The following is a 26,739-nucleotide window of genomic DNA, read 5'->3' on the forward strand; positions in this document are numbered from 1 at the left end:
GAAGTTAGGAGGAGGGAAGGAGCAAATTTACAAATATTTACTATTTTCTAATCTAATTAAATTTTGTTCAGATTTCCAGGAATTAATAATATTATTCTTTTACTCTTTTCTTGGGGAATACCCACTGTTCACACAGATGTACATTAACTCAATGTTTGCATTTTATGTACTGATTGTTTCCATCACATTACAGAATTAATGTGAAAACCAGCATTTTAATCCATGTCATTCAGATCTAATAATTTGATTCCAAATGCCTTTGTATGTTTTCAGTCAATACAGTTACTGCCACTGAAGTATCTGAATAACACTGAATTAACTGATTAATGCAACAGTTATGAGTTTCATTTTAAGCTAGTTAAATGTGTGAGACTACAACTGGACTTTACTGTAAAAGAAAAAGAAAAGCCCTTACCCTTCATAGCCAGTATTTTCCCCCTGAATTTATTTTTTATTTGCTTTACCCATTACTGAGTCAGATAATGATGTGCCCTCATAGCAGGAGGGAGTAATGAGGTTGATGAGTTGTCTTCAGAAGGCGCATGTTGTCTCATGTGGCCAGGTCCCTTCTGTTTTGGTTAGATCTGTCTGGCTGTGAAGGTTCACTGTGGTTAGCAGAGCTGTGGTGGTGCTAATGCATCACAGTCAGGGACAGGAGCTGCATCTTGCATCAGAAGCACTAGGAAGAAGGCTACAGTCCAGTTTTGAAAACCACAGGATAGATAAACTACACAGTCTGAGAAACTTGGATGCAACAGGGTAGGTAGCGGGCTCAGCATATCAGCACCCTCCACTTTGACAAGCTTTTTTGTAGACATCATGGGAAATAGAAGTTTTAAGGAAGATAAGAGGGTTGTTTTGTGGATATTTGCCAGGAGCAGAATGCTTGTCTTTTCCACTGACGCACAAATATGTAAATTAGACAGAAGTGCTTGAGTGGTTTTTATGTTCATGACAGAAGACTTAAAGCTGCTGAAGTAAAGAAATAGTTGGCTGAGAGCAGAATGTGCTTTTTCAAAATGTGTTCTGGTCTAGCTATCAGTGTGGTATTTCTTTCCTATGTTTGCTTTCATATACTAGAGGAAAAAAACATTTACATTTTTTTGTAGCAAATATGTTCTATGTAGTTGGAGAACATCAATATGGATCACTAAAAATTTCCTTCCACGAAGCAGGATAACAAAGTTTTGCTCTGGATATTGTTAGAGTATTCTTTCTCAGTTTCATTTCTAGTAAAAAACGACTGACAGAAAGAACAAGGAGTAGACAGGGAAGCTGGAATCTGAGGCAGATGCGCTGCACTCCTTCAATGCTTCTTCATTTCATGTATGCTCACACAATGTACTGTCCTGAACCTAGAGAAGAAGGAATGTGGAATCACCCAAAGAGACATAAACCAGGTTTAAATTAACTTCTTTTCCCTGCTTGCCAGCGACTACCTTGTTGCTGCCATCCCCAGGGAATTCAGGAGGTAACCTGCAATGCCCTCTAGTCTTGACTCACTTTGACGACTTTTCCTTTCTGTGTTATAAATCATTATAAAATGCTCGGAATGAATTTGTAGGCACTAGACTTCCAGGATTTCAGTTGCAGCATTCAACAGTGTTTTCAGTTGCTTGCTCATTCTTGTCACTTGTCAGAGATGGGAGTAGATACTGTAGTCCCCATTTTACAGATGGAGAAGTTGAAACAGTCAGAGATGGAATCACTAGCTGGGGTCACGCAATACCTGCACTGTTATCAATCAGGAGGCAGTGGTTCTCTTCACTTACTTGAATGGTGTTTTGACTATACTAAAGAGTTTCACCATAGATTTTAATAGGCTCACAATTTCACCCCCTAATTCCCACTCCATCCAGTTTTTGTCACCCTTACATTTATCATGAAACAACTTCATCTAAAATTTCATCACCTAGTTCTCAGAGGGCAGTTCTGGCATGTGGGTGTAATCAAAGCATAGGAGAGCCCATCCATGTGTGCAGAAGTTATAAAGGTGTCTGGAAACAAGTGAAATAAATCCTTCAGAAGCTCATTAGTCTTTAACTTCCCTTCAGTTTGTCTTTTGAATAGTTACTGTGTACTTACAGTATGGGTGAGGAGCAGTTCTTAAAAGCAGTAACCTTGCTGCCTAGTACTTATCATAATTTCACATCTGCATCGTTATAGTTTGTTTCTCAAGGAGTGAGTATTTTCAGGTTCACATGCTATTAAAGCCATGGATACCAAGAAACCAGTAATTCTCATGAGAGATAATGAAAAAAATGCTTTGTTCTTTTATAGGTAAAAAAATTTGCAGCAGCAGAGAAATCTGTAACAATGCTGGCTTGAGATTCCGTATGACAACTGTAGTCACACCTCTATCAGAATATCGGGAATGCTCACAGCGCAGTTAGCATTTCCTGACATTTTATTCAATGCATGCAGTGTAGTTATAGCAGCTGTTTCATTGTAGCAGGGAAGCAGAAAAATGACAGGAAAATAAGACATCATTAGCCATGTTCTGGGTTTTTTTGTGCACTGGTCATAGTCTGTTTCAACATTCTTTTTCCCTTTGACATTCACAGTGAAGTATCATTTTTGGTAATGGCTGAATCATTTTGCGTTAAAAGGATGGACATTTACACTTTGTCAAAAAATATCGTAGAAGTGTTAATAATGCAATTTCAATTTAACTTCCTAAAATAAATTTGCTACACTGATTGTATTTGAGAATTTAAAGGGACACATTTTCCTGTTTATACTATTACTACATGAAGTACTGAAGAAAAGCAATTTTAGAATGGATTTTAAAATGCAACTTAGTCTTCACACTGTATTCCATCTAAAGACTACAGATTTTGAAACAGTCATCATTACTCTGAATATTTTGATAGTAGCCCATTTGCTGACAGTATTCAAAGCATTTTACAAAGGTAGAAATTATTAGTATTTCTCTCTCCAAAAAGGAGAAAATGAAACACAGTGTGATTGCATGATTTGTGCAAGGTCATGCAGTCAGAAAAAAAATAATAAAACTGAGCTGTCATAACCACTGGTCCTGACAATTTCTGCTAGTCTATTTTGCTCAGTTTAGTTAGTTTGTAGTTAGCTAAATATATGGGTATTTAGACTGCAGGAGCTGTATCTTATGGAACTCCTATGATTTTAAAAATGTGATTAATTCCTCTTTCTGTGGAAGTTCTCTGATGTTGCAAATATCCTTGTGTCTGTGCATTCCTCTATTCGTACCTTGCCCTGCTTCTCACTTTTGCTGTTTATGGGTATTTCTCAAGAAACTGTGCGTTTGTCTTTTGTAATCATGGGTGGTTTGAAGATGCTTTGGTAATACAGTTTACACTATCTAGACTGGTTGCAGGTTTTTTAAATACTTTCATTGTTTGGTAATCATAGATGAAGAGCAGAAACAAGCGCTCTTTCTGGGTAATTTGTCCTTTGTTAATTGCAAAGTGTTGTTAAGTCACCTACAGGCCTGGCATGAGGTCAGTCCCTGCCAGTTTTGGACTTTTCCACTTAGGAGTGAGCAGGCACTTTGCTCTTTGGCTGCCAGGGATGTCTTGTGCAGTGTGCTAGGGAGCACAGGTTGGATATCTCAGATGCTACATGTATTTATGAGAAGATAGTGAAGAGGTGACTGAAATGGTTCCAGCATGGTAATGATGATTGTATTTCTATTTCCACTTTTTTTGTCTTCTGGAGGAGCATGGTGAAGTCTCCCTATAGATAACAACTGTGGTCTGGGTTGGACAGAGCTCAATCCTGGTAGCGTGTCCCAGCCATCAGGAGTCCCTACGGCAGGGAATGTGTGTCAGGGTTTCTTACTGACTGTGCACCCTCCTGGGTTTGTTAGAGGTCATGACATAGGTTGTTTTCTGATGACGAGTTGTGATCAGCATGTTCTGCATAATGCTGCTCCAGAGATCCAGCACAGGATATCAGAGCAAAGAAATACCCACAATATTGGTTACATCTTCCTTCAAATGTTGTCAAAAATGATTTTCAAATGATCTTTTCTTATGACAGTATCTTTGGCCAGCTGCTTCTGAGATGCATTTCAGCAAACTGCATTCACTAAGTGTATTGTTTTACCTTCAGCATCCTAGCAGAGGTTGGTGCAGTCTGAATAGGTATGCTCTTTCTCTCTAAAGAAGCTCTTATCTTTGCAATTCCTATCTATGCCTTTGGTCTGATGTAGCTTAGGTAGATGACATACTGCCAAAACCAGGCAACTTTTGAAATGGATGTATGGATTTGAAAAGGGATGGTAAGAATAGAAAGAGGAGGTGTTGTGTGGGGGAGGGCTGTGGGGACTTCCGCTAATTGTCAGCTATATCTTACTGACTGGCTATACTTCCACCAATGTTGTGGGAATGATTTTTGTATGTTTTATTTCCTCCTGTGTGAACAAGGTAGGGCACTGATAGCCTTTCAGGAGATGTATACAAGGATATTCAAGCATGTCAGTCATAAATGGCAGTCATAAGAAGTCATTTGGATCATTAAGAACTGAAGATGCTCAGTTTTCTGAAATACAAAAGGGAATCAAATGCAATGGGCCTGACCCAAAACCCGTTGAGTCGATTAAGGACTAGCCAGTGATTTCAGTGGGATTTGGATTAGGCCTTAAATCACCAATAGCAGTAAATACTGAAGATGTAAAACAAACAGATTTCTTAGTGATGTGGCTGTTGCTGCTGCCATCTTTTGTCCTTTGTTTCTTCTGGATTCCCTGCCAGCCAGCAGGAAAGCACAAGTCACTTGCAATTCTTTTCAGCGTCTCAGTTAGAAATAAAGGGATGGACAGTAGTGCACAGTTTTTTTTAATCACCCAGGTAACTTCAAATGCCATGCTTAACTCCAGTAAACACCAAAACTTGTTCTTTGTTCGGAGATGAGCTACACGAGGTCATGGGAAAAATATGATTCCTTTGGTTTAGTTTTATTTCTTCTTAGTTCTTTGCAATACACATCTGCTATGCTAACATTTGAGAGTAGTAAATTAGGTCCCCTCCATAATTTGATTCTGTAGATCTGAAGCATTCATTAATATGTAAAGGCTCAGAAGAAACATCCCTTTACAGTTATTTAACAAGGGGAATAGAAAAATGTATTTTTATAAGATATGTTCTTGGTTTTTATTTAACCGATTCAAATAACTTGACAAATACAGACCTCATGTTAGCTCTTTATTATCGTTGTTCATTATATTATTTATTTGTTTGCATATGGCTTGCTCGGTGATGTAAGAAGCACAGAAATAAAGGCAGCTCTCGCCCTATAGTTTGAAATCTAAGACCTATTTCTCCAAAGATTAAATGTGTGCATGAAATTATATACATGAATAGTCCTATTTAAATCTGTGGCATTGTTCTCATGCATAAATATTTGAATCTTCAAACAAATGGAGGCTAAAATTGTTACTTTCTCTGCTTCACCCCAATTTAAATAGGCAGTTTTGTGATTGGCTTCATGAAGGGTTTGTTTGAATGGCTCAAATGTGATTCCATAAAGGTACAGATATGGATTTTGTTAGTGTTAACGCTTGAAAGCCATTTTGTTGCAGTTTCTCATTATCATTTTCTTCTTCCCCCTATCAAACACCTGTATTTTTCCCTTCTCTACCTTCCAGATCCATATGCACCCATACATACAGGGGGAATTAGCAGATCATAGTAAACTGTGTGCGCACTGGAAAAGGGCATGAAGTAGCTAAAACTCAATCTGCTGTGTTGGTACTACTGTGTTGCTTTATCTCACACTGACGGAAAATTGAGAGCAGGTACACTTGTCACTGCTGTGGGCCAGGAGATGGGTAATAATTTGTAAACTTGGCTTGTGTATTTGAGCTCTTCACACGGTAACTTTTCCCTTATCCAGATGTCCTGTAAAATGTGATCATCAAGTCATACAGCTCTGTGCAACATGTATGTACTTTAGTCACATTAATTCTTCAAAGATACCAGAATGTGTTAGGAAGGTAATTAAACACTTTGCTCACTCTCTGCTGTTTTGTAGGGAAAGCTACTTCTTTTTCCTAAGTGCTTTCTAAGTATCCTCTAATGGGTGATTCAAGACTGGAAAGACTTTCAAAACATTTCTTGGTCTTCAGCCAAGTCGTGACTATTATCCTGAAATACAATTCCTTACATAATCCATTTTTTATCTGATGGGAAGTTCTTGCTAGAACACTGTGTCTCCTATTAACTAGCTGATGTTATATTTCTCTGCCTTTGAAGCATGACTTGCCTTTTTGTAGCAAACTCAGTCCAAGCCTTGTCCATTTGTTGTATTTCAGCTCATCGCTAGTGCAGCCAGAGTTCACTGCAGTAGCTTTGAAAGGCAGTAACTTTGAGGGGACTCTTTCTGGGCAGAACTTTTGGATGGCAAGGACGTTGTTCCTCAGTTATTGCTGTTCGATCTCTTCAAGCACCACCTTGTGGTTGAACTTATTTTAGGCATGTAAAGTTGTCATCAAAAATTGCACTGTGCCATGTAGTGAGGCTAAAAAGTACTTCAGGAAAGCCTCTAGTTCATCCCTGAGCCACATGCCACATGCACAATTCACTGTAGCTGTGTCTCTCCTGACAGATACCTTAACCTATCTTCCCAAGCCTCTGGAGATGGAGGAACCACTCCTCTCTGGCAATCTGTGCCAGTATCCACTGTTCACACCATTAGAAAAGCTTCACCGATGCCTAAGCTGAATCTTTCTTACCCCCACTGAAACTATTTCCTGAAGTCTGCACCGGTGGACTAGGTCACTTCTTTCTTCTTTTCAAAGGCCTTTTAAATCTGAAGACTTTTTAATCACACTTCTACTAAGACTTGCCTTTTCCTTAGCTGAACAACTTTGATTATTTGTGTTGCGCTTTCTGACTATTCTTGTTGCTCTTCTGTTGGTTTAGATGCTCTTGAAGTGGGACACAGTGCTTTAGCTTAGGTCTCATCTAGGATGACTAAAGCAGAGGTGCATTATATATCTAATCTCTTATTACATCCCAGTACAGTGTTTGTTGCTTTCACACAAGTGTGGCATTGCTTACTCAGTTCTGTTTAATATCTATTATGAACCTTCTTTTTCAGTGTAACTGCATAACAGCACTGTTTTTTCCAGACCAATGTCCGAACTGTATCAGATTTTAACCTCACTCTCCAGTGTATGTGCAGTCCCTTCCATCCTGAAATCTCCTTCAGAATCAGTGTACATCCTACTTCATCCCCTGTTAATATTTAATGTTATCCGATGGGATATATTCTTGAGAATGCTGCTAATGCTCTGGCATTAGTGCCAGCTTGGCTTTGCTTCACAGATAATTGCTTTAAAAATGTACTTTTCCAACTGGCTTTGCACCTATTTTGTAAGAATTTAATCTTCCCTTTGCAGAAGAGAGCATTTTATGAGGCAGTCTTACTAAAGTAAAGGGTTTGCAAATCTACTTTTCCTTCCTTAATCTACCAGTGTTGCAACCTGGTCATGGGAAAAAAATTAAGTCAGTGTGGCATGATTTGTTCTTTGTTAATATACATCATGTGTGACTGATCCTCCTGTTCTTTTCCAGGCACTTACAAATGGGCTTTTTCTAGGAAGACAAGTTAAGCTAATATGTCTATATTTTTTCAGCTCCTTCTTTTCCCATATTTCTGGGTTTTGCTGCCTTCCTTAGTCCCAGTGAGTTGTCAGAGATGGCTGCTGATGGTTCCAAGATGGCTGCAGCCCTCTTTAAGTTCCTTCAAACTTTTCAAGTTCCTGCATGAAATTCTACAAGCCCAGCCAAACTGAAAATAGCAAATTTAACTCATAGCTAGTTTAATACTCATCCTTCTTTTTTCTCTTCATGCTTAGATTTTACTCCTGTCACTCTGTTACTTAGGATATTAGCTGTTTCTCTGCCACTAATCTTTCTAAGTCAATCCATGTATCACTAATGAACACTGGTACAAAAAATAAACCAACGGTTTCTGGCCTTCTTGAATTATCTGTCAATACATTTTCCTCTGTTGAACAGCAGATCAACACTTCTTGTTTTATTTGTATTACTACTCATGAACTTGTGGAATATCTTTTGTTCCTCTAGTATATATTGTATGTCTGGTTAGTATTGTTTCTTTAAGTAACTTACCAGCTTTCTTTAACTCCTTTTACCTTACATGTGCTCTCCCATGACCTGCTTCAGGAATTCAGCTATCAGTGTTCAGGCTTTAATGAAAGTTTTCTTCCTAGTCCATTGTTTCTACTTTGATGTTCTTACTTCCTCCTCTGAAGTTCTGACACTGGATCAATTCATGATCACCCTAACCCAAGTTACCTTCTGTCTTTGCAGCTGATCATTCTATATTGGTCAAGATCAAATGAAAGTGAACAAGCAGCTTTCCTGCTGCTTTCTGTGCATTCTTGTGCTGTGTCTTAGCTTTTACCTTGGGTTTTTTCTGTACTTCTGGATTAAATCAGATTTCTTCTAAATGCTCTCTTTTATTCTGTTTTGATTAGGTTGGAGATTTATTGACAATTTTTCTCACCTATTAGTTTTATGCATTTTTGTTGGAGCTTAATGGAAACTCTAAAGACAAAAAATGTGCATTCATTTTCACTAGCCTATTGCTGTAAAAGTCTCGTATTTTTTGTCTTACACATTTTATCTCTCCTTTGAAATATATTCCTAACTGGAGTTAAAATTTGGAAGATGGATTGAATATATTGAGCTTTATTGATCTAAAATATTATATTTTAAGAATGAAGAATTTAAAAATAATTTTCATCATGACCTCTGTGCCAATTTAGCCAAGCATATAAGTGTATATTTACCTTCAGTCTCATTGAACTTGATGAAGACTTGAAATCATTTTAAAAGAAAATGGAAGAAAAATTAATATTCTGAGTGATATCACTGACTTCATTATTTATATACCTGCCTGAAACTGTTATTCGATGGTTTTGTTTCATTAGAGGCATCTTTCAAAAGATTCTTGCTATTCTTAGCATGCTTTAACTGCAAACGTAGACTGTCTAAAGCACGCTCCACACAGTTGCAGAAACTGAGAAATATCAAGGGATGTAACACTGCCCTTCTGGTGGGACAGAAAGGTTTATAACTTAAATGAGTCTTCAAAAAATTGTTGGCTTATTAATGAGAAAAATCAGGAATCCCAATTTAATTGTATTGATTTGCCTTTTCAGAGACTTCTTATGAGGTATGAGTAAAAATAAAAACCCATTTGTGTTGTTTCTGCTATACAGGCTTCTCTGTTAATATTATCTTATCTTTATTGATTTCCATCATGTGCTTCCCTCATTTTCCCCTTCCTGGCTGACCTATAGTCTCCTGGTACATTTGTAGCTGCTAGCACTGTTTGATTACCACAAGGACTTTGTCACACCATTAAAAACTTGTGGGAGCTAATGAACAGATACCCAGCCTAAGAAAACTGATACCTGGTAATGCAGCAGTAACATGGCATGTGTTTCACCATGTTTCCAGCCTTCCTGTCCTGCTTTTACTGTATGGGTGTAAGGGAACCGTGGCTGCAATGGGCTGAAGTGCAAGGTCTTGCCCTTGTGGGACACCCGTGTGATTGGCATGATCTGTCTTGTCAGCAAGTCCAGAACACCAGCCAAATTCAGCCCTCATGTCATGTCTCCTGGCATTTCACACTAAAAGTAAATTTGGTCTATGCTGTGAAGTACCAGTCCCTACAAAGCAAAACAACTTCCAGTCACTGAGGTGGCTGTTCAGTTTTGTTCTTCGCCTCCATTTCTACTGTCCTTTAAGCCTCGGCTTTCCTTTTTCCTCTGTGCTGTTCCAGGTGCTTCCTGTTTCCCCTCTCCTTTCACCTGTTCATTAGGTGCGTGTTTTCCCATTTCTCTCACCCCGTTCTCTGCTGCTCTCTTGTAGAGCCCTGGTAATATTCCCTTTCACTCTTCACTTTGGAGAACCAAGTCACCTGCTTTACTCTTTTATATTTTCTTCACCAGTCCCTCTGTGAAAGTCCTTGCCCAGGTCTCTGTGAGTGGCCTGCATGCTCTTGGGTTTCAGAGAGTGGCTACAAAGGGGTTGCCAGCTAGGCCAGATGATTGTTTAGAAAAGACAGCGGCAGCAGAGCTCTTCCTTCATTCGTGGTTCTTGTGCTATGCTGTAACGTAGAAGGGGGCTGAATAGAAAAAGGTGCTGAAGGAGGAAGGAGTTTCCATGGTAGGAGACTGAATGGCAGAGGCAGCCATGTGTGGTGGAATGTTCTTATGCCCACTGTGGGTTGAGAGCTAGCAATGCCTGTGTAGCCTTAGATCTGGTGTGATGTTTGGCCACTGCATACTTCATTAGTAATTTATAAAGTATAACATGTATTTGTTATTCATCTTCACATGTCATTGCCACTGTTTTAATTTGCTGAGCATTAAAAGCCAAGTTTGTCTTTAGAATGTCTTCAGAGAGCTTTTTCTACTCGCATTCCCTGGGCAGAGCTTGGACTTACATATTATTCTTTGTTTTTACAGCTTCTTTGTTCAGTTTTTTATTTTAGCCTTTATTTTATTTTACTGCTCAACCTTTAAAAATATATTTCGTTTCATTTTATTTTTCAGACACCTCTTATTGAACCTCACATCCCACATCGTTCTACTAAAACCATTACACAGGTAATAGGACATAGGTGTGCTGTAGAGCCAGGCCGCTAGACAAATGAAAATAACTCCTATTTCCAACAGTGTGATGCATATCAGCTGAAGTGATGCTTTCTGTTAGATGTGATAAATCTGTGAGACTTAAAATCCTGAACATATGCTACATTGCCCTGCAAAAATAAGCATCTGTACAAGGGCTTTTAATTTAGGGAAAAGAGAACTTGTGTTTTGCTTTGCAGAAGACACTGTAGAGATTGCAGAATGTTTAAAATCTGTGTGTCTTGATCCCTTTTTTTTTCTCCATGATCACCAAGGTTCCTTCAGAAAAGATCCTCAGAGCTGGAAAGGTTTTGCGGAATACAATTCTGTCCCGAGCCCCTCACATGATAAGAGATCGTAAATACCATCTGAAGACTTACAGGTGTGTGAGCTGATTGTACAGAGGTCTCTGAATTTTTATGCCTGCCATCCTCTGATTTGTGACTTATGCCTTACTGTACTTGCAGGTCTCAAAAGGTCTGAAATTATGCTGTGATTCTATTTCAGTCTGGATATTATGCAGTCTTTAATAGGCCTAGTAAATCTTTTCTGAAGTAATTTGAATGGAAATAGAGTCCATGATTGTGAACAGAGCATTCACATACATAAACTCTTCCAAAGTTAACAGCACAGTTAGCTGGAGTATTCCGTGCAATATCAAGTTAAAATGTAGATTCTGTTCTCTTCTTATATCAGTAAGAGATAATAGGAAAGTTCATTAATCTATTATGTTATTGTATGGATTGCTGCAGCGGTGCTGCTCAGTGTGGAGTTCTGAAAATTAACCTGGTGAGCGACATTCCTTGTGTAGATTTTCTGCTTTTTAAAATGATTTTTTTCAGTGTATTGCCAGGCTTTCTTGTCTTCCTGCTGGTGGCAGCACTGTATTGCTGAAGTGGGATAACAATTGCTCTTGCAGAATAGGAATCTTCAAGGAATCAGGCTCTATCTACTGTTGACTTAAGAAACAATCAATTTGTTTTAGTGTCTAATATTTAAATCAAGTATCTAAATAAAATTGCTTTAAAATCTCCAACTATGTCTTTTCCTAAAGAGTAAATCAGGATGCTGCTGATCCACTTTTGAGATAAGTGCATTGATTTTCCATATTTCAGCCCAAAATGTTTAATATGATGCAAGATACTTGGATCTTGTGAATTGATTTGAGAATATATCACAATATGACATTGCTCAGTGTTCTAGAAAAAACAAAAGAGCATGTATGACAAATGAAGACCAGTGCTGGTCCAGACAACTGCACCTGCAGTTTTTATCTTGTAGATAACTGGGAAAAACTCTTATTGTTCTATCCTTGAGGTTTTAAAATGTGGAATGCTAAAATGTCAGTTGCACCCAGGTGAGGGGAAGTTTTGTTACCAAAATGGGATTTTAATTGAAAGAGCATTATTCGAGATAATTTTCAGTAATTTCAGTATTGTGTATTTCCTTGGTCTCTGGAAGCGATGCACAGAGTGGAGCCACAAGAACTATAAGGACTAACCAGCTTCCCCTCTGTTCTGCATGTGATCAGTTATAGATTTGTAAGTTTTTGATCACATTGCTTATTTGCTTCTGTTCTTCTGAGCTGGGGCATGTTATGATAAAGAATTTTACCTAGTGACCATGTGGCTTCTTGGTTTTTTCCTTCTCTTTGGGCATTCTCCAGAGCTTAAGGCCTGCTGTTGTCTGCCTCTGCGTCAGTTGAGCTGTGAGGTGACAAACACCTAATGGTGAGAAAGCCTCCGAAACACTGCAGACCTGCAAACCAGTGCTCCCAGATACAGTGTGGCTAGAGTTTGGTTACAAAGAGAGGAACACCCTCATAACCTCAGTCTGCCCCTGGAAGCTGTTCTCATTGGCTAAGCTTTTACAGGGTTAGATTATTGTTTTCATGCAGAACTCTGAAAAGCGTAAGGCTTTTGCTATCCCATGGTGTACAGAGGTTTTGCTTGAAATCTGGGTTGGAAGTTGGTGCAGTGGTGCAACAGGTTTTGTGCCATGTGGCACAGGCTCACCGTGATCCTCTGAACTTTGCATTTCCTAAAACTCTTCTCATACTGAGATAGTTCTCTCAAGACTGTACACCTTCACTGGTATTTCAAGCATGTATGCATAGATGGTGGCATTGTGTTTTCTGTAGGGAGATTTGACTAAGGTTATATGAAGTTTAAGGTATTGCTGTTCTTGGCAGACACTGTGTGTGATCTCTTTTGGCTAGTTCTCTTCATTTCTATTTGTCCTTCAGGCAATGCTGTGTGGGGACAGAACTAGTTGACTGGATGATGCAGCAAAGTCCTTGTGTCCATTTACGAACCCAGGCTGTTGGCATGTGGCAAGTATTGCTGGAAGAAGGTGTTTTGAACCATGGTAAGAAAATCAGCATCTTCACTAAAACATGGGCAATGTGTGATATCAGTGCCTCTGTAGATCTCTTTTATGAAAAAGAAAGGAATCATGACCCCAAAAGAAATGATGTAGAGCAGCCTTTTCATTTATAAGTGCAAGTGCAGAGACAGTATTACACGAGTCTTGCTACCAATACACCTTTTTAGCTTATGAGAATAATGAAATGTAAATGAACAGTTTATAATGATAATTCTAATTATACTCTAATTATATTGGCTTGTGCTTATATAGCAAGAGCTTGATATCACTCAGGCCAAACCCAACAGATGTATTACCACACACAAAACTGATCTTCATTGAAGATTTGCAACATTTGGAAGTGAATGCGAGCATTTGTACTTGCTCAGATCCATGATTTTGAAATGGTTTTCAGTGGTTTTAGAATGGTTCCCAATTTCAACACTTCAGATGCACTCCCAGTGCAGAGACCTGGGATTTCTAGTTTTCTAACTGTATTTTACATTGACTTTCAGTTTCCATTTGGCAGGATTTATTTGGTAACAGGATATTATAGCCCTCAAAAGGACAGCTTTCTGAAGTAATATTCATACTTGGAGCTTTGTATGTGCAGTTTTATTAAATTCAGAAGAGCAGCTCTGTTACAGTACACTTTGATTTATCCTCTGTTGTGCTTCCCATATCCCAGGGAAAAGTTTCCACACTGAGAAGACAGACTGTTTCCCCACTTTCCTTACTGTAAGGGCTGTAGCTTTAATTCCTGCCAAATACTCCCTTGAGCGTCCAGGGGCAAGCTGCAGCAAGCTGCATCACAGTATCCAACACATCACTCTGATGTGCTTGGAAGATCAAGGGTTTGTCCATCACTATAACATAGCCTTTCTTTAGAATTCTTCTCTTGGTAGTCTTTCCAGCAAGTTCTTCCACCAAAACAGAGGTCAGTGAACTTGCCCCTAGGATTATATCTTGATGATGTATATTTCTGGTACGTCAGGAGTTTAGATGCTTTTGTTACCTTTTAACCCTGTCTGAAACATGCGGGGGGAGGTCTTCATGCTATAGAACACCTCTTAGAAGTTCATGATGTAACTGTCCCCCAGTATAAATTGTTTGCTTAGATGAAATGGTTTGAAACAATAAGCACAAAACCATATCGGATAAGGAACACCCCCCCCCCCCCCCACATGCACACACAGAGTTATGTATCCACACCCATGATATATAGCAACCTTTTGGAGAGTATTTGTGGTACACAATTTAAAAGTGTACCCTTCAAGCTACATAGTTTGGACGTATGTGAGAACTGAAGGTGTTTCATGCTCTTGCAGTTTCTCTGTAGTTTTCTTTCCCTTCTTAACTCAAAGATCTGTGACATATACGATGCTACATAGATTTCTACAAAGTTAGTTTTCATGAGGAGAGCTTAGTGTTTGATATATTATGTTGTTTCAGTGGATCAGGAGCACCACTTCCAGGACAAATATTTATTTTACCGATTTTTGGATGATGAGCATGAAGATGCGGCTTTGCCAACTGAGGAAGAGAAAAAGGAGTGTGATGAGGAGCTACAGGACACTATGCTGCTTCTGTCTCAGATTGGGCCAGATGCTCATATGAGGATGATTCTCAGAAAACCGTAAGGAGATTGAGGAATTAATATTATACATGGGCTTTCCTTGTGAAACAAGAGAAATCTACATTTATTAACAGGCATCCTTTGGCCAGTTATTTCACTTCAGTGGCAGTTTGTTCACCTCTGAAGTTTTTAAGTCCATATTAAGTAATTTCCAGTCCTTATTAATGCTTATAAGTTGAACTGTATATTGAGAATAATCATGAAAAGCCATCAATACCATTATACTCACCTTGAAGAAAATGCTGCACTATGAGCTTTTATGTTATTTCTGAGTCTCCCTAGAAGTAAGTTGCAGGTAATAGAAGAGTCCTGCTCTATTAGTGCTGCCTGTGTAGACATGGCATACAATTAACTATGCTCCTTTCAGTTACTGTGAGTGGTAGGATGGCAGCATAGTAGGTACCTTTCAATTACAGTTGTCAGTGGCAGCCATTAATTAGATTCATCCTTGGTAGAACTTTATTAAGATAGGCTGGACTTGGCCTGATGTAGTTTGCTGGCAAGGTGTGCAGTGTGGCTTTGTGGGTTTATTTATTCATTCTTACTGCTATAAAATAAATACATTAAAAGAAAAAAAAATGCTTTCTGCACCTAGGCCACATAGGACGCCAGCCTAACCTTTTCATAGGTATCAGATCATGTCCTCTCATAGGCTGGCTAACCATTCCTTCTGCAGTACATTCTGATCATACTGAAAACTGTGCTAAAGGCCTTTTTTACAGGGAACTTTATAGTGACTTCAAAGCAATCGGTATAAACTCTGTCTCTTTGCTTTGGTTGTTGAAGGCAACATCTTCATTATGCAGGTAGCATTTAGAGGTCACTGAAGGCATACTTTACTGCTGATTAAGCACACTAAAAATGATTAATTACTTAAACTCATCTTCACCGAAGACTTACTTTTAAGGGTCAGTTCAAGAAAGATAAGTTCAAAAAGCTGGATCCTGCTTCTTTGAGGCCGGTGGTAATGTTTGTCTTTGCCATGGGGTAGGATTGAGCCCTGCCTAAAGTGTGAGAACATTTTTTATACTAAAAATATTTTGAAACCACTTAACACAATTTCTTGCTCTTTTCTGTTTCCACTTTTATCCTTTCTGTGTTCCATTCTTGTTCCTGTGTTGTCTCTTTAGATCAGAAGCTCATTTAGATGGCACTTTTCCAAAAACTCACTATACAGTGACAATGCTAAAAGCTTTGAATGTCAAAAATTGCCATCAGATACTTGTGCTTATAAAAATAAGTTACACTGCTATGCAAGAATAGTTTTAAAAGTGTAAATCCTGTTTCCTCTGTTTATTAGAGGTCTAGTCAAATACAACCAAAGAAGCACTCACTCTGTGTCACACAAAATACATGGACAAACCAGACTGGGAGCATGGTGCTTCCATAAACACTTATGGTGTCAGGGAACTGTGGTGTTTTCTCTTCATAGACATGTCTTGTGCATTCTCCACTGAGGAGTGAAAGAGGGCACTTGGACCCTAATGACCGGTGCCTGCCTGAGTAGGCAGACACCGGTCATTAGGAAACTGTGAGCAGTGCTATGTATGCTGTGACCCTTTACCTCTGCACTACCTCCTTTGTTTCAGGCTGACTGAGCAGGTTGCTACTTGGAGAATTGCCTCCTTAGGTTATCATGGGTTTTGGCTGCCTGCTACACTTGCTTTTCCTCATGGCTTTCAGAGCAGCTTGTGTTAAGTTTACCCTGGCAGGATCAGTGTTGATTATCAGCTACACTGCTTGCAGAGAGCTGAAAGGCTAGAATGGTGCTGTGGAAAGTACTGCTCTCCCCTCTTGTCGTCACTTGCACAGCATCATCTGAAAGAATATTCATAGGAGATTTTTCATGCAATATAGTGAGGGGAAGGAGGTTTTCTCAAGACTGACAGCCATCTGACATCTTTCCCTATCCCTGTCCCTGAAAGTGCTTATTTTTGCTGCCCTTTGCTCATGGAAGCAAGCTTGTACTGCCAGGCACTATATTAACTACTGTTCTAGTATTCAATTTATATGTGTTATAGAATCATAGAATCATAGAATCATAGAATAGTTAGGGTTGGAAAGAACCTTAAGATCATCTAGTTCCAACCCCCCTGCCATGGGCAGGGACACCTCACACTAAACCATGTCACCCAAGGCTCTGTCCAAACCGGCCTTGAACACCACCAGGGATGGAGCATTCACAGCTTCCCTGGGCAGCCTATTCCAGTGCCTCAACACCCTTACAGTAAAGAATTTCTTCCTTATAGCCAATCTAAATTTCCCCTGTTTAAGTTTTAACCCGATACCCCTTGTCCTGTCACTACAGTCCCTAATGAGGAGTCCCTCCCCAGCATCCCTATAGCCCCCCTTCAGATACTGGAAGGCTGCTATGAGGTCTCCACACAGCCTTCTCTTCTCCAGGCTGAACAGCCCCAACTTTCTCAGCCTACCTTCATACAGGAGGTGCTCCAGTCCCCTGAGCATCCTCGTGGCCCTTCTCTGGACTTGTTCCAACAGTTCCATGTCCTTTTCATGTTGAGGACACCAGAACTGCACACAATACTCCAGGTGAGGTCTCACAAGAGCAGAGTAGAGGGGCAGGATCACCTCCTTCGACCTGCTGGTCACACTCCTTTTGATGCAGCCCAGGATACGGTTGGCTTTCTGGGCTGCGAGCACACACTGAAGCCGGCTCCTGTTCATTTTCTCATCGACCAACACCCCCAAGCCCTTCTCCACAGGGCTGCTCTGAATTTCTTCTCTGCCCAACCTGTAGCTGTGCCTGGGATTGCTCTGACCCAGGAGTAGGACCTTGCACTTGGCATGGTTAAACTTCATGAGGCTGGCATCAGCCCACCTCACAAGCGTGTCAAGGTCCCTCTGGATGGCATTCCTTCCCTCCAGCGTATCAACCAAACCACACAGCTTGGTATCATTGGCAAACTTGCTGAGGGCGCACTCAATCCCACTGTCCAAAGTTACGTATTTTGTCATGAATTTTGTTAGTTGAAAATCCACCCTGGGCTAAGCTGTATCAAAACTGTCAAAATCTCCATGAATACTCAGAGTCCTGCTAGTTTTGACTCGACACTCTTAAAGCTGCCAAAAGTTCATGGAATTGTCAGGGCTCTACCTGAGCTGAGCAGGACCCCCAATTTTCAAACCAACACAGCTGCATTTTATAATAGTCGCCATTTCCAGAGAGGTTGCAGAACTCAGATAATTACCCTGAAAGAAATAAGACAATATTCTTTGATGAGAAGATTACTTTGTGAATTTGATTGTATAATGAAGCTGTTGCTTTGAAAGGTACTTTCTATTGTTCAAAATCTGAAAATCTCTAGCAAAAAGTGTCACTTGTTTTGACAGCTGACTTAAAAAATTCTCTGTTTATTACATTAACTGCAGCATTTTAACTGTCAAACTGTGAAAGAATGTTCTATAGTTTAAAAAACAGAATAGAGCTCAGGGAAATTTTTGGCAGGCTCTTGTTGCTATTGGGTGTCTTTTTTTTTCTTTGGAAACACATACACTGAATGTGAAAATAGCTTTTTATGAAGCAGCAAACACAGCCCTCTGCTCCTTATAATGGCGGGAGCACAGGTGCAGACCTTGAGCAAGTCCCTGGAAAAAATGTTGTAGAACTAACAAAGCTCTTCCATACAAGTTTTGCAGTCTTTCAGTATGAAAATTCATCCTGAAGACATTTTTTCTAGTTATTTTTATTTTATTTTAATGGTGTTCAGATACAGCTAACTTGATGGTAAATCCTAATTAAAAAGGATGCTATAATACAAAGCTAAACACAATAATAACAGGAGTGATTAAAGGGAGAATGATATTCCGCAGACAACAGTATGTAACTCAGATGATGTTATGGATTATATTCTTTTTCTGTAGTCTAGGTTACAGTAAGTTAGCAGTATGACTGAAATAATAAATCTGTGTTATATATTCTTGGTGACTTCACTCAGCAGATATTTTTTCTCAGTAGAAAGTGTGATTCGACATGTGATCAGTAATCAGATTTTAGTGTCACTTGCAGAAGTAAGCTTGACAGGATGCTAGGGAGAGGAAGTGAAAACAAATCTAAACATGGTAAACAGCTCAAAATATGTATGTAATAAAATAGCAATTTAATTATTGTGAACAATCTATCACTTCTTGAAGGTCTCCTAAAAATTAAGCAAGATATATTTATTCTCTCATTTTTTAAATTTTTTATTTAGATGTTCCATGCAGCTGTAAGTAGTAAGAAGCACATTGGATTTATTCATAATGACTGTTCGAAGTTCCATAGTTCTTGGTGGAGTTTCGTGCCAATGGAATTTAATAAACCAAGTGTTACTCGTAGGACAGGAAACATAGATTGTCTTTCCATATATGAGTTCACTAACATTTATGGGTACTATATGTGGTAAATGGTATTTCTGGAGTTAATCAAGGAGCACTGATGCAAGTACAAAGCACGTAACTAGCTTCCATGCTAGGGTAAGTGTACATTCACACTCAGACACAGGTAGTGTGTAAAATTTTTTGTGTCAATTATATATTCTTTATGGTGTTTGAAAACAAAATTTGCACTCTGGAAATGCATGCTTATTTGATGCATAATCACGGTGTTATGAGGTCTCTGATCTTTTCCCTTGTTCTTACTATGTGGAATTTTCTGGTTAGCTGCATAATAAAATTAATGATATTGCTTCTACATACATGGCTTATCGATGGCAAAGTACTATGTTATAGTCAACATCCTAGTCACAGAGAAGTTCAGTGTCTCTGACCTTGATAAATTCTCCAAACACTGAACAGTTTTTATTGATCACTTAATATCACCTGAGTTCTCCTGTCTATTAATGTGTAGCCTTGTTCTCTACCTATTCCATTTATTATCCTGTCTGTAACCGGCTATTGCTATTAGAGTGTGTCCCCTGCAGAAACTAGGTCTTTACACAGCAGGATCCTACAAATCAACATCAGTGGGGCACCACACACATTTTACAGAAGCAGTGATGCCTAATATCTCTCCATGTGACATCTGCAGGAGCAAAAGTAAAGACTGGGTACATCCACTATAGATTGTCAGTTCTCCCAATGTGCTAACACAGGAGGCAAATGGACATATTGAAAGAAGAGTGTACCCTTTTGTCATGATAGAGATCTGATGTAGTAAGACATCACCCTTTTATGTTTTAATATAGAAATTTGTTAATTTGTTGCACTATGTTTTACATTTCTAAGACATGCTGTTTTTGCAAGCATGTAACAAAATTAAAGTTGTTATTTCCTATGGGGAGTATTTTTTTAAATCCTTGCCTTGTATTTCTTTAATCTTCAGTGAAAGGTAGCTAGTACTGTCTTACCTTTTTTTCTGTATGTAATTAAGCTGCTACTGCCCCGCATAAATCACCAGGAGTGGCAGCCTTACCATTTCAAGCCAGATTTAGAAATAGTAAAGAGTATTTTGAGTCACTAGAGGGCATAGCAGTACCAAACCAGTTTCTGTTTCTCCTTCAGCAGTTCATTGCATTCTGTATGAGAAAAGAATAATCCAATGCCTAAATTGGTCTTTAAACTGGGTAATAACAACTGCACGTGATTGGTAAGTGACGAACAGATGGAGAACATAGCTTGCTTAGCAAAGAAAATGTCAGTTGTCCTTAATGTTTTCTATGACTTCTTCAGTACTTTTTCATCCAAAAGAAGTCTCCAACAAACTTCTTTTGTAAAAAGGTTCAGTATAACTCTGGAATCAGATGATTCCTGGACACTCTTTCTACCTCACACATGATTTAGGCAGACTCTTGAATCAAGACGTGATTAGGCAGAAAGCCTGTAGAGCACTATATTTCTTTATATTACTTTCCTGATCCTACAATATTGACATTTTAGGAGGAAAACTTCTGTCAGAAAGGTTCATTGTGATGTTTCTTTTAGGGCTGTCCAAAGACTCAGCTCTTGACTGTACACATTGGAAATAGTGGGGTTTGGAACTGCACACTATCCTGTTCTTAATGTGAGCATGTAAACTTTCTCCTTTGAAACTCCTGCCCCTGGACTGACTTCCTTTATGCCGTTTCCTCACGTCTTAAATTTAACCTCTCTTCCTTCTTGTGACTAGTTTGCTCTTCTGTTCTTGGACATGAATTACTTACTTACATTCTGCTTTTCACAAACCTAAAATCCCACTGGCTGGTAAAAGGGAAACATAACCCTCATTTTTAAAAAAGGAAAAAAGGAAAACCCAGGAAACTGGAGGCCAGTCAGTCTTACCTCTGTGCCTGGCAATATCATGGGGAAGATCATTCTGGAAACTGTGCTAAGGCACATGGAAAATAATGGGTGACAGCATGGCTTCACTAAGGGCAATTCATGCCTCACTAATATGGGGGCCTTCCTTGATAGGGCCACTGCCTTGGTGGATAAGGGAAGAGGAATTCATGTTATCTAGCTGGACTTGTGCAAAACTGGAAGAAGGTAGATTTAGATTAGATCTAAAGAAGAAATTCTACCCTGTGAGGGTGATGAGGAGCTGGCACAGGTTTCCCAGAAAAGCTGTAGCTGGCCCATCGCTGGCAGCGTTCAAGGCCAGGTTGGATGGGGCTTTAAGTAACCTGGCATAATAGAAGTTGTCCCTGCCCATGGCAGGGGAGTTGGAATCAGATGATCTTTGAGGTCCTTTCCAACCCAAACCATTCTGTGACTTTATGGAAACATTGTTTGTAAGGATTTAGCCCCATAAAAGTAACATGAGATAGTTCTTTAAAGGATTTTTTTTTTTCTGTGTGTGTATGCAACTGCAGTGCAATGTCTGAAATTATATCATAGGAGAATTCATCCTTTTAGAAAATAAAATTGTACTGAAGTGAATCTTGTGCGTGGGAAAAAGATTAGGAGTTACAAGTTCCTACAATTCCTTCTCATGGGTACTGTTTATTACATCCTAAAAGCATCTCTGATACACTGGAGTCCTCAGAGTACTTGTGTCCATTTTTAGCAATCAGAAAATTTTCCAGTGTGTAGAATACAGAAATGCAGTTATTTCAGTCATGGTGGAGGCCTCTTTCCCTGTGGTGCTACTTTCATCAATGAATGCTTTTTATTAATGGCAGCTTCTTGTATATTTCTGTGAGAGAGATTGAGTGGTTCTCACTTGCCTTTGTGGCTAAACAACAGCACACAGCATTAACTCTATAGCAGTCGTTTACTGTCCTCCAAGATGCACTGCTGCCATTTCCAATTTGTTCAGCAAACATTCACATACTCCCTTACAAACCACTACTACTGACTGACTGTTACAACTCATTAGTGCCGTATGTGACAAACAGTGCAGGTGCCACACTTGGGAGCCCTATTGAAAGCAACAGAGTTTTATGTACCGTTTCTGATTTATCTGACCATTTAACGTATAGAACACTTGATTTCATCAGGAAAGCTGCCTAATCAGGATCTCTCTAAGATGGTTGCCATGGCCGCTGCTCAGTGTCATTCAGGTGGTTTCATAGCACTTCCATCCTTTGTGTGCTTCAGTCCTCCAGCCAGGACCATCCTTCAGTCCCTGTTTAGTAAGGAGGTACCCTTCAATAGACAGTTCGACAGCATTTTGTGTTGTTTGTAACACTCTCAAGCATTTATTTTAGGAATTTATTGCATTTTGCTGTTCTTTTTGTCTTCTCTCTATAGGCCTGGCCAGAGAACTGTAGATGACTTAGAATTTATATATGAAGAACTTCTTCACATTAAGGCCTTATCTCATCTTTCTACCACAGTAAGCATTTTGAAAAATGTACCTTCTCACCAACAGGAAGATTGAATTTTGATTTCTGGTGCTTTATTAGAATTGTTGTACCTATAACCCTTTCAGTTTATACTTTCATGCAAAGTAGTTATTCCCACCTGTGGGGACTGTCCAAGTGCTATGCAGATACAGGTTGTCCTTTGGATATCAGATGTAATTCTCTTCATGTGTTTATACTCAGCCAGCACCCCACTCACTTGGCACAGGTGCCTCCATCTGCATCCATATATGAGTTTAAATTGAGATTCATTTAAGCTGACCCGACACCTGGAATTGTAGCACTACTGAATTTTGCAGAAAGATGTCTAATTTCTGAACTGTAAGAACAACTTAGATGGGAGGAATTATAGCATACAGAAAGGTGCACTGTGCAGTGCTGGCTGGTTGGAGTTTGGTCATTGAGTGAAAGAAGCCTCACCAGACACCTTCTCTCTGAGTGGGCAAGAACAGTGCAGAGAACCAAGAATAAAAGAAATAGAAAAAATACATGGAGGAGAGAACGCAACTGTTCATAAAGTCTCAGCATCATTGACAGGCTGTGCAGGCAACAGAAACAAGCTAAATAGCACTTTACTTGGTAGCAGCAATGTATGGACGCTTTCAGGAGGAAGCCAGTCAGAGTAAATTTCTGTTTGACAACAGCTTCTTTGAAAGCTGTTGATATTTTCAATAATTCTCAGCTAACTTGGACAGGTGCAGCTAATTATGAAGCTGCATTTCAGAAAGATAGCACCCCATGCAAACATGTAACACCTGAGCAAATCTTTACAACAAGAATATTCATCCAGAATTGGTACCTGAACTAAGAGGGAGCATCCAGCCAAACTCCTTAAGCACCTCTGGAATGTGGAAAAAAAAGTGTTTAAAGAAAGACTTCTGTAAGATCCAGAAATTACCCTTTTCAAAGCAAACAAAAGAAACTACCCGAGTTAGACAGATAGCAGGAGGGAGCGGAGGACATTCTTGACACTACAAACAGAACCCAAACCACAAAATACTTCCAGCTCAGAACAAATTCAGATTGAAGATCAGAATCCACAGCAAGTAGCATACAGAACAAGTATGGTAAACGATACAAACTGCGGAAAACACTTGGCATTTTGAACAAGTGCAGTTGATTCCATGTGTTTAGTAAGAGTTTAGAAATGCCAGCCTATTACAGTGCAGCATGAACTAAAGCAGAGGACGGAAACCATGACTAGTTTAGAGGAAAGCTTCAGAGGAGCAACAGGAAGCATTGCTCCTATGAACCAGTATATTAATGGTCAATCGACTTGAAAGCAAATGAAATGTTCATCAATTTTAAGCAAGGAATAATTCCTAACGTAATAAGTTTTCCAGGTACACCATGAGCAGGAAGCAAAATGGTTAAAAGTCAAGGCTCGTGGCGATGAACTCATCCCTGCTGAGAAGCCTGTAAAGTTAATGTATGAATGCAAAATGGTTACATAGTGCAGTGTTAAAAACAGATCAAATTCTTTGCTTCTTCAAGAGGATTCATTCACTGCAGAGGCAAATGACTGAAACAAGGGAGAAGATATTTGAGGACGTACATGGATAGGAACACTCTGTAATACACAGAACAGTGCTGATGAGGTTCTATTTCCTGTCCTTATCAAAGCATCATTCCCTTCAGGCAGAGGTTATAAATGAGTTAGGTGAGCTAATTATTATAGAAATCACAGGCTTGTGGGTGTGTTCACTGGTGAGCGTACTACAAACACCTCTACTTACCCCTCTTCTTCGGACTGCAGACAGGGAATGCTTTGCCCTCTCTGTCAGGAAAGAGTTCTGGGAGAGGTGGCTGGTGTGCTATGTATATAGTTGGTGCCTGTGCAAAGGTTTGGTGGGTGCCTTCAGGACATCACAGGCTAAACTTGTCCACCTAAGGAAATGCAGCCACCAGACTCTCATCTGGATTGTGTTTAGGGTTTGAGAGTTCCTCCCCAAGTTTTTCTGTATATCCTAAAAATTTATCCAATTTAAACAGTTGGGGAAATGGCATGAAAATAGTACTACTAAATATATGCTGGAGCCAGCTTTCGACCTGTGTTTGGGACAGCTAAGTTATATGGTACTACTTCTGAAACATGGATTGTCACCAGCTGACATTTTCTGAAAACAAGAATCCCACTGCTTGGACATTGGCCTTCAAATCCGTGGAGATTGGTGGCTGGACGAAGGGAGACATACAGCACACAGGAAAACTCAGGATAATATGAGGTTCCCAGCGCGGCTGCTATTTTGTGAAAGTAACACTAATAGCATTTACAGTGAGAAAAATTGGTGGTAAACAGTGTCTAACTAGAGGTAAGTAAGAGTAAGAGCTAATCACAGCAGAGCAATACAAACACAGTGAGGATCAGACGACACCAGGGGTGTTGTCACATTCTCCAGTTTTGGAAGATGTAATGGGGTGAACTTTTTGCCTGGGAAGCTGTTATGTGGAGAGGGGCCTTAGCAGGTCCAGATGGCAGTGCCTCACAGCTCAACACAGTGGAAGTGGCCCAACTTAGCTTATTAAGGGAAAGGGTGCTGATTTCTCAGGGAAGAACAGGAGTAGAACAGGAAGAAGTTTCTTCCTGAAAGAAGTTCTTTCAGGAAGCCCCATCTTCTGTAATAGATTAGCTATTAGCATTTGAAATGTTCCATCATGTTAATGTTAGTTGTTAATGATGGTTTCACATGTGTGCGTATAAAGAAAGATGTGGAGACATGTATCTTGAAGCCCTTGTCTGAGCCATGAGCCAGGAAATGTAGATGCTCATGGTCTGTGAAGTAAATCAGTAGGAAATAGAACATCAAGTGAAGCAGACCACTCTGGCTGTGTGAACCTGAGTGAGTGCTGAACGATGCAGAGGGAAGGAAAATAGCAACTGGGGTATATGATGTGACTTTCTCTCACCAGGAGGAATAAGATACATATCAAACCTAATTTTTTTTTCTCTCCTTCTTTTAAGGTAAAGCGAGAATTAGCAGGCGTCCTCATTTTTGAGTCACATCCCAAAGCAGGAACAGTCTGTAAGTACAGATCCTGTCAGATCTTCTTTCTTATCTGGGGCATGAACATTTAAATTCTTAACGTTTAAATGACGAGCAAAACTTGGATGCTCTCTTCAAACCTAACTGGCACTCTGTTTAACACCTGGGGTAATAGGTGTTGGTTTAGTCCTACCAGTTGCAGGGACAGTACCAAAATTAATTCTATATCCTTGGTTGGATGTATGCGTCACCCACAATTTGGGTGTGTTCTTATCTAGAATTTTGGGTTGTACCAATAGCTACTGAAAATGTAATTTAATATTATCTTTTTATTAAAGAAAAGACTTGCTGCATAAAATAAATGATTTAAAATGTTAGATCACTCAGCCCTGTTTATACTGAGAAGTTTTAGCAAGTGAATGTCAAATTCACAGCCACTAGAGAATTGGGTTAGAAGTTTGTGCTACTGGTGGGATCCAAATCTGGTTAGTAATTGATGACCTGGCATGTATTGATAAAGTAGACGTTGCAATTGTCTTGTAAATGCAACTTTCACATCAATGTAATAAAATAACTACTATATGAGCATGGTTTTTTTTTTTTCTAAAATCAGAAGGCAATTTCTTTAAGAATCATAGTATTCCTTTGTCACAGTAGACATTAATATGACTGCAGTAGAGTTACCTTGAATTTTATTGAGTACAGAATCTGATCCATTTATATTTTAAGTAAGTATATTCTCACCATAAAATCTTTTCTCTCTCTTGTAGTATTTAATCAGGGAGAAGAAGGTACTTCTTGGTACATTATCCTAAAGGGATCAGTAAACGTAGTCATTTATGGCAAGGTATTTTTTTCAGAAGCCTTTTTATATGATTCTTATTATTAAAATTGTAAGAGTAAACTTTGAAGGAGCACAGTTTAATTTAGAGCAAAATTGCTTTGTCTGAGGAAACAAATTGAATGTAATTTCATTAAGAAATGATCCAGTGGTTTCACTGATTAAGCTTCCAGTTGATTGCTGTATAATTTCAGGATATATTACACACTTTCTGAATATAGTTCTGGAGAGCTACATTAATATCTTTAGGACAAAGTAATTGGCTGGAATTTGGTGAATTGATAGACTTCCTTCTCATGGGGTTTTTTGCCCTGTCCCTATATACTTGCACGTGTATGACTAACTTCTCTCGCACATCAGGGGTGTCTGACAAAAGTACTGCTTTGTGACTAGTGGTTCTCAGGTTAGATGAATCCCTCCCAAATTTATGCCAGCTCTTCATTTTAATCAAGTTGTAGACTGAAAAGCATCTCTGTTATATTTCC

General features: G+C 39.3%; 1 protein-coding gene across 6 annotated transcripts in view; it reads left to right on the plus strand.

Moving 5' to 3' along the window:
• RAPGEF4 (Rap guanine nucleotide exchange factor 4) overlaps positions 1 to 26,739 on the plus strand; it is a 150,469-nt gene that overhangs the window by 83,289 nt on the left and 40,441 nt on the right. For 5 of the 6 annotated variants that reach the window (XM_057423637.1, XM_057423638.1, XM_057423640.1 and 2 more), the window contains 7 exons: positions 10,574 to 10,627; positions 10,927 to 11,033; positions 12,897 to 13,018; positions 14,468 to 14,651; positions 22,317 to 22,401; positions 25,392 to 25,452; positions 26,184 to 26,260. In XM_057423637.1, coding sequence (XP_057279620.1) covers positions 10,574 to 10,627; positions 10,927 to 11,033; positions 12,897 to 13,018; positions 14,468 to 14,651; positions 22,317 to 22,401; positions 25,392 to 25,452; positions 26,184 to 26,260 — 690 coding nt within the window. The remainder of the gene's footprint in view (positions 1 to 10,573; positions 10,628 to 10,926; positions 11,034 to 12,896; positions 13,019 to 14,467; positions 14,652 to 22,316; positions 22,402 to 25,391; positions 25,453 to 26,183; positions 26,261 to 26,739) is intronic. The other variant, XM_057423639.1, reaches the window with a different exon arrangement.

The sequence above is a fragment of the Pezoporus wallicus genome, unplaced genomic scaffold (genome assembly GCF_028554395.1).
Source record: "Pezoporus wallicus isolate ANWC-B61680 ecotype Strahan unplaced genomic scaffold, APGP_CSIRO_Pwel_v1 contig_1181, whole genome shotgun sequence".
Lineage (NCBI taxonomy): Eukaryota > Metazoa > Chordata > Aves > Psittaciformes > Psittacidae > Pezoporus > Pezoporus wallicus.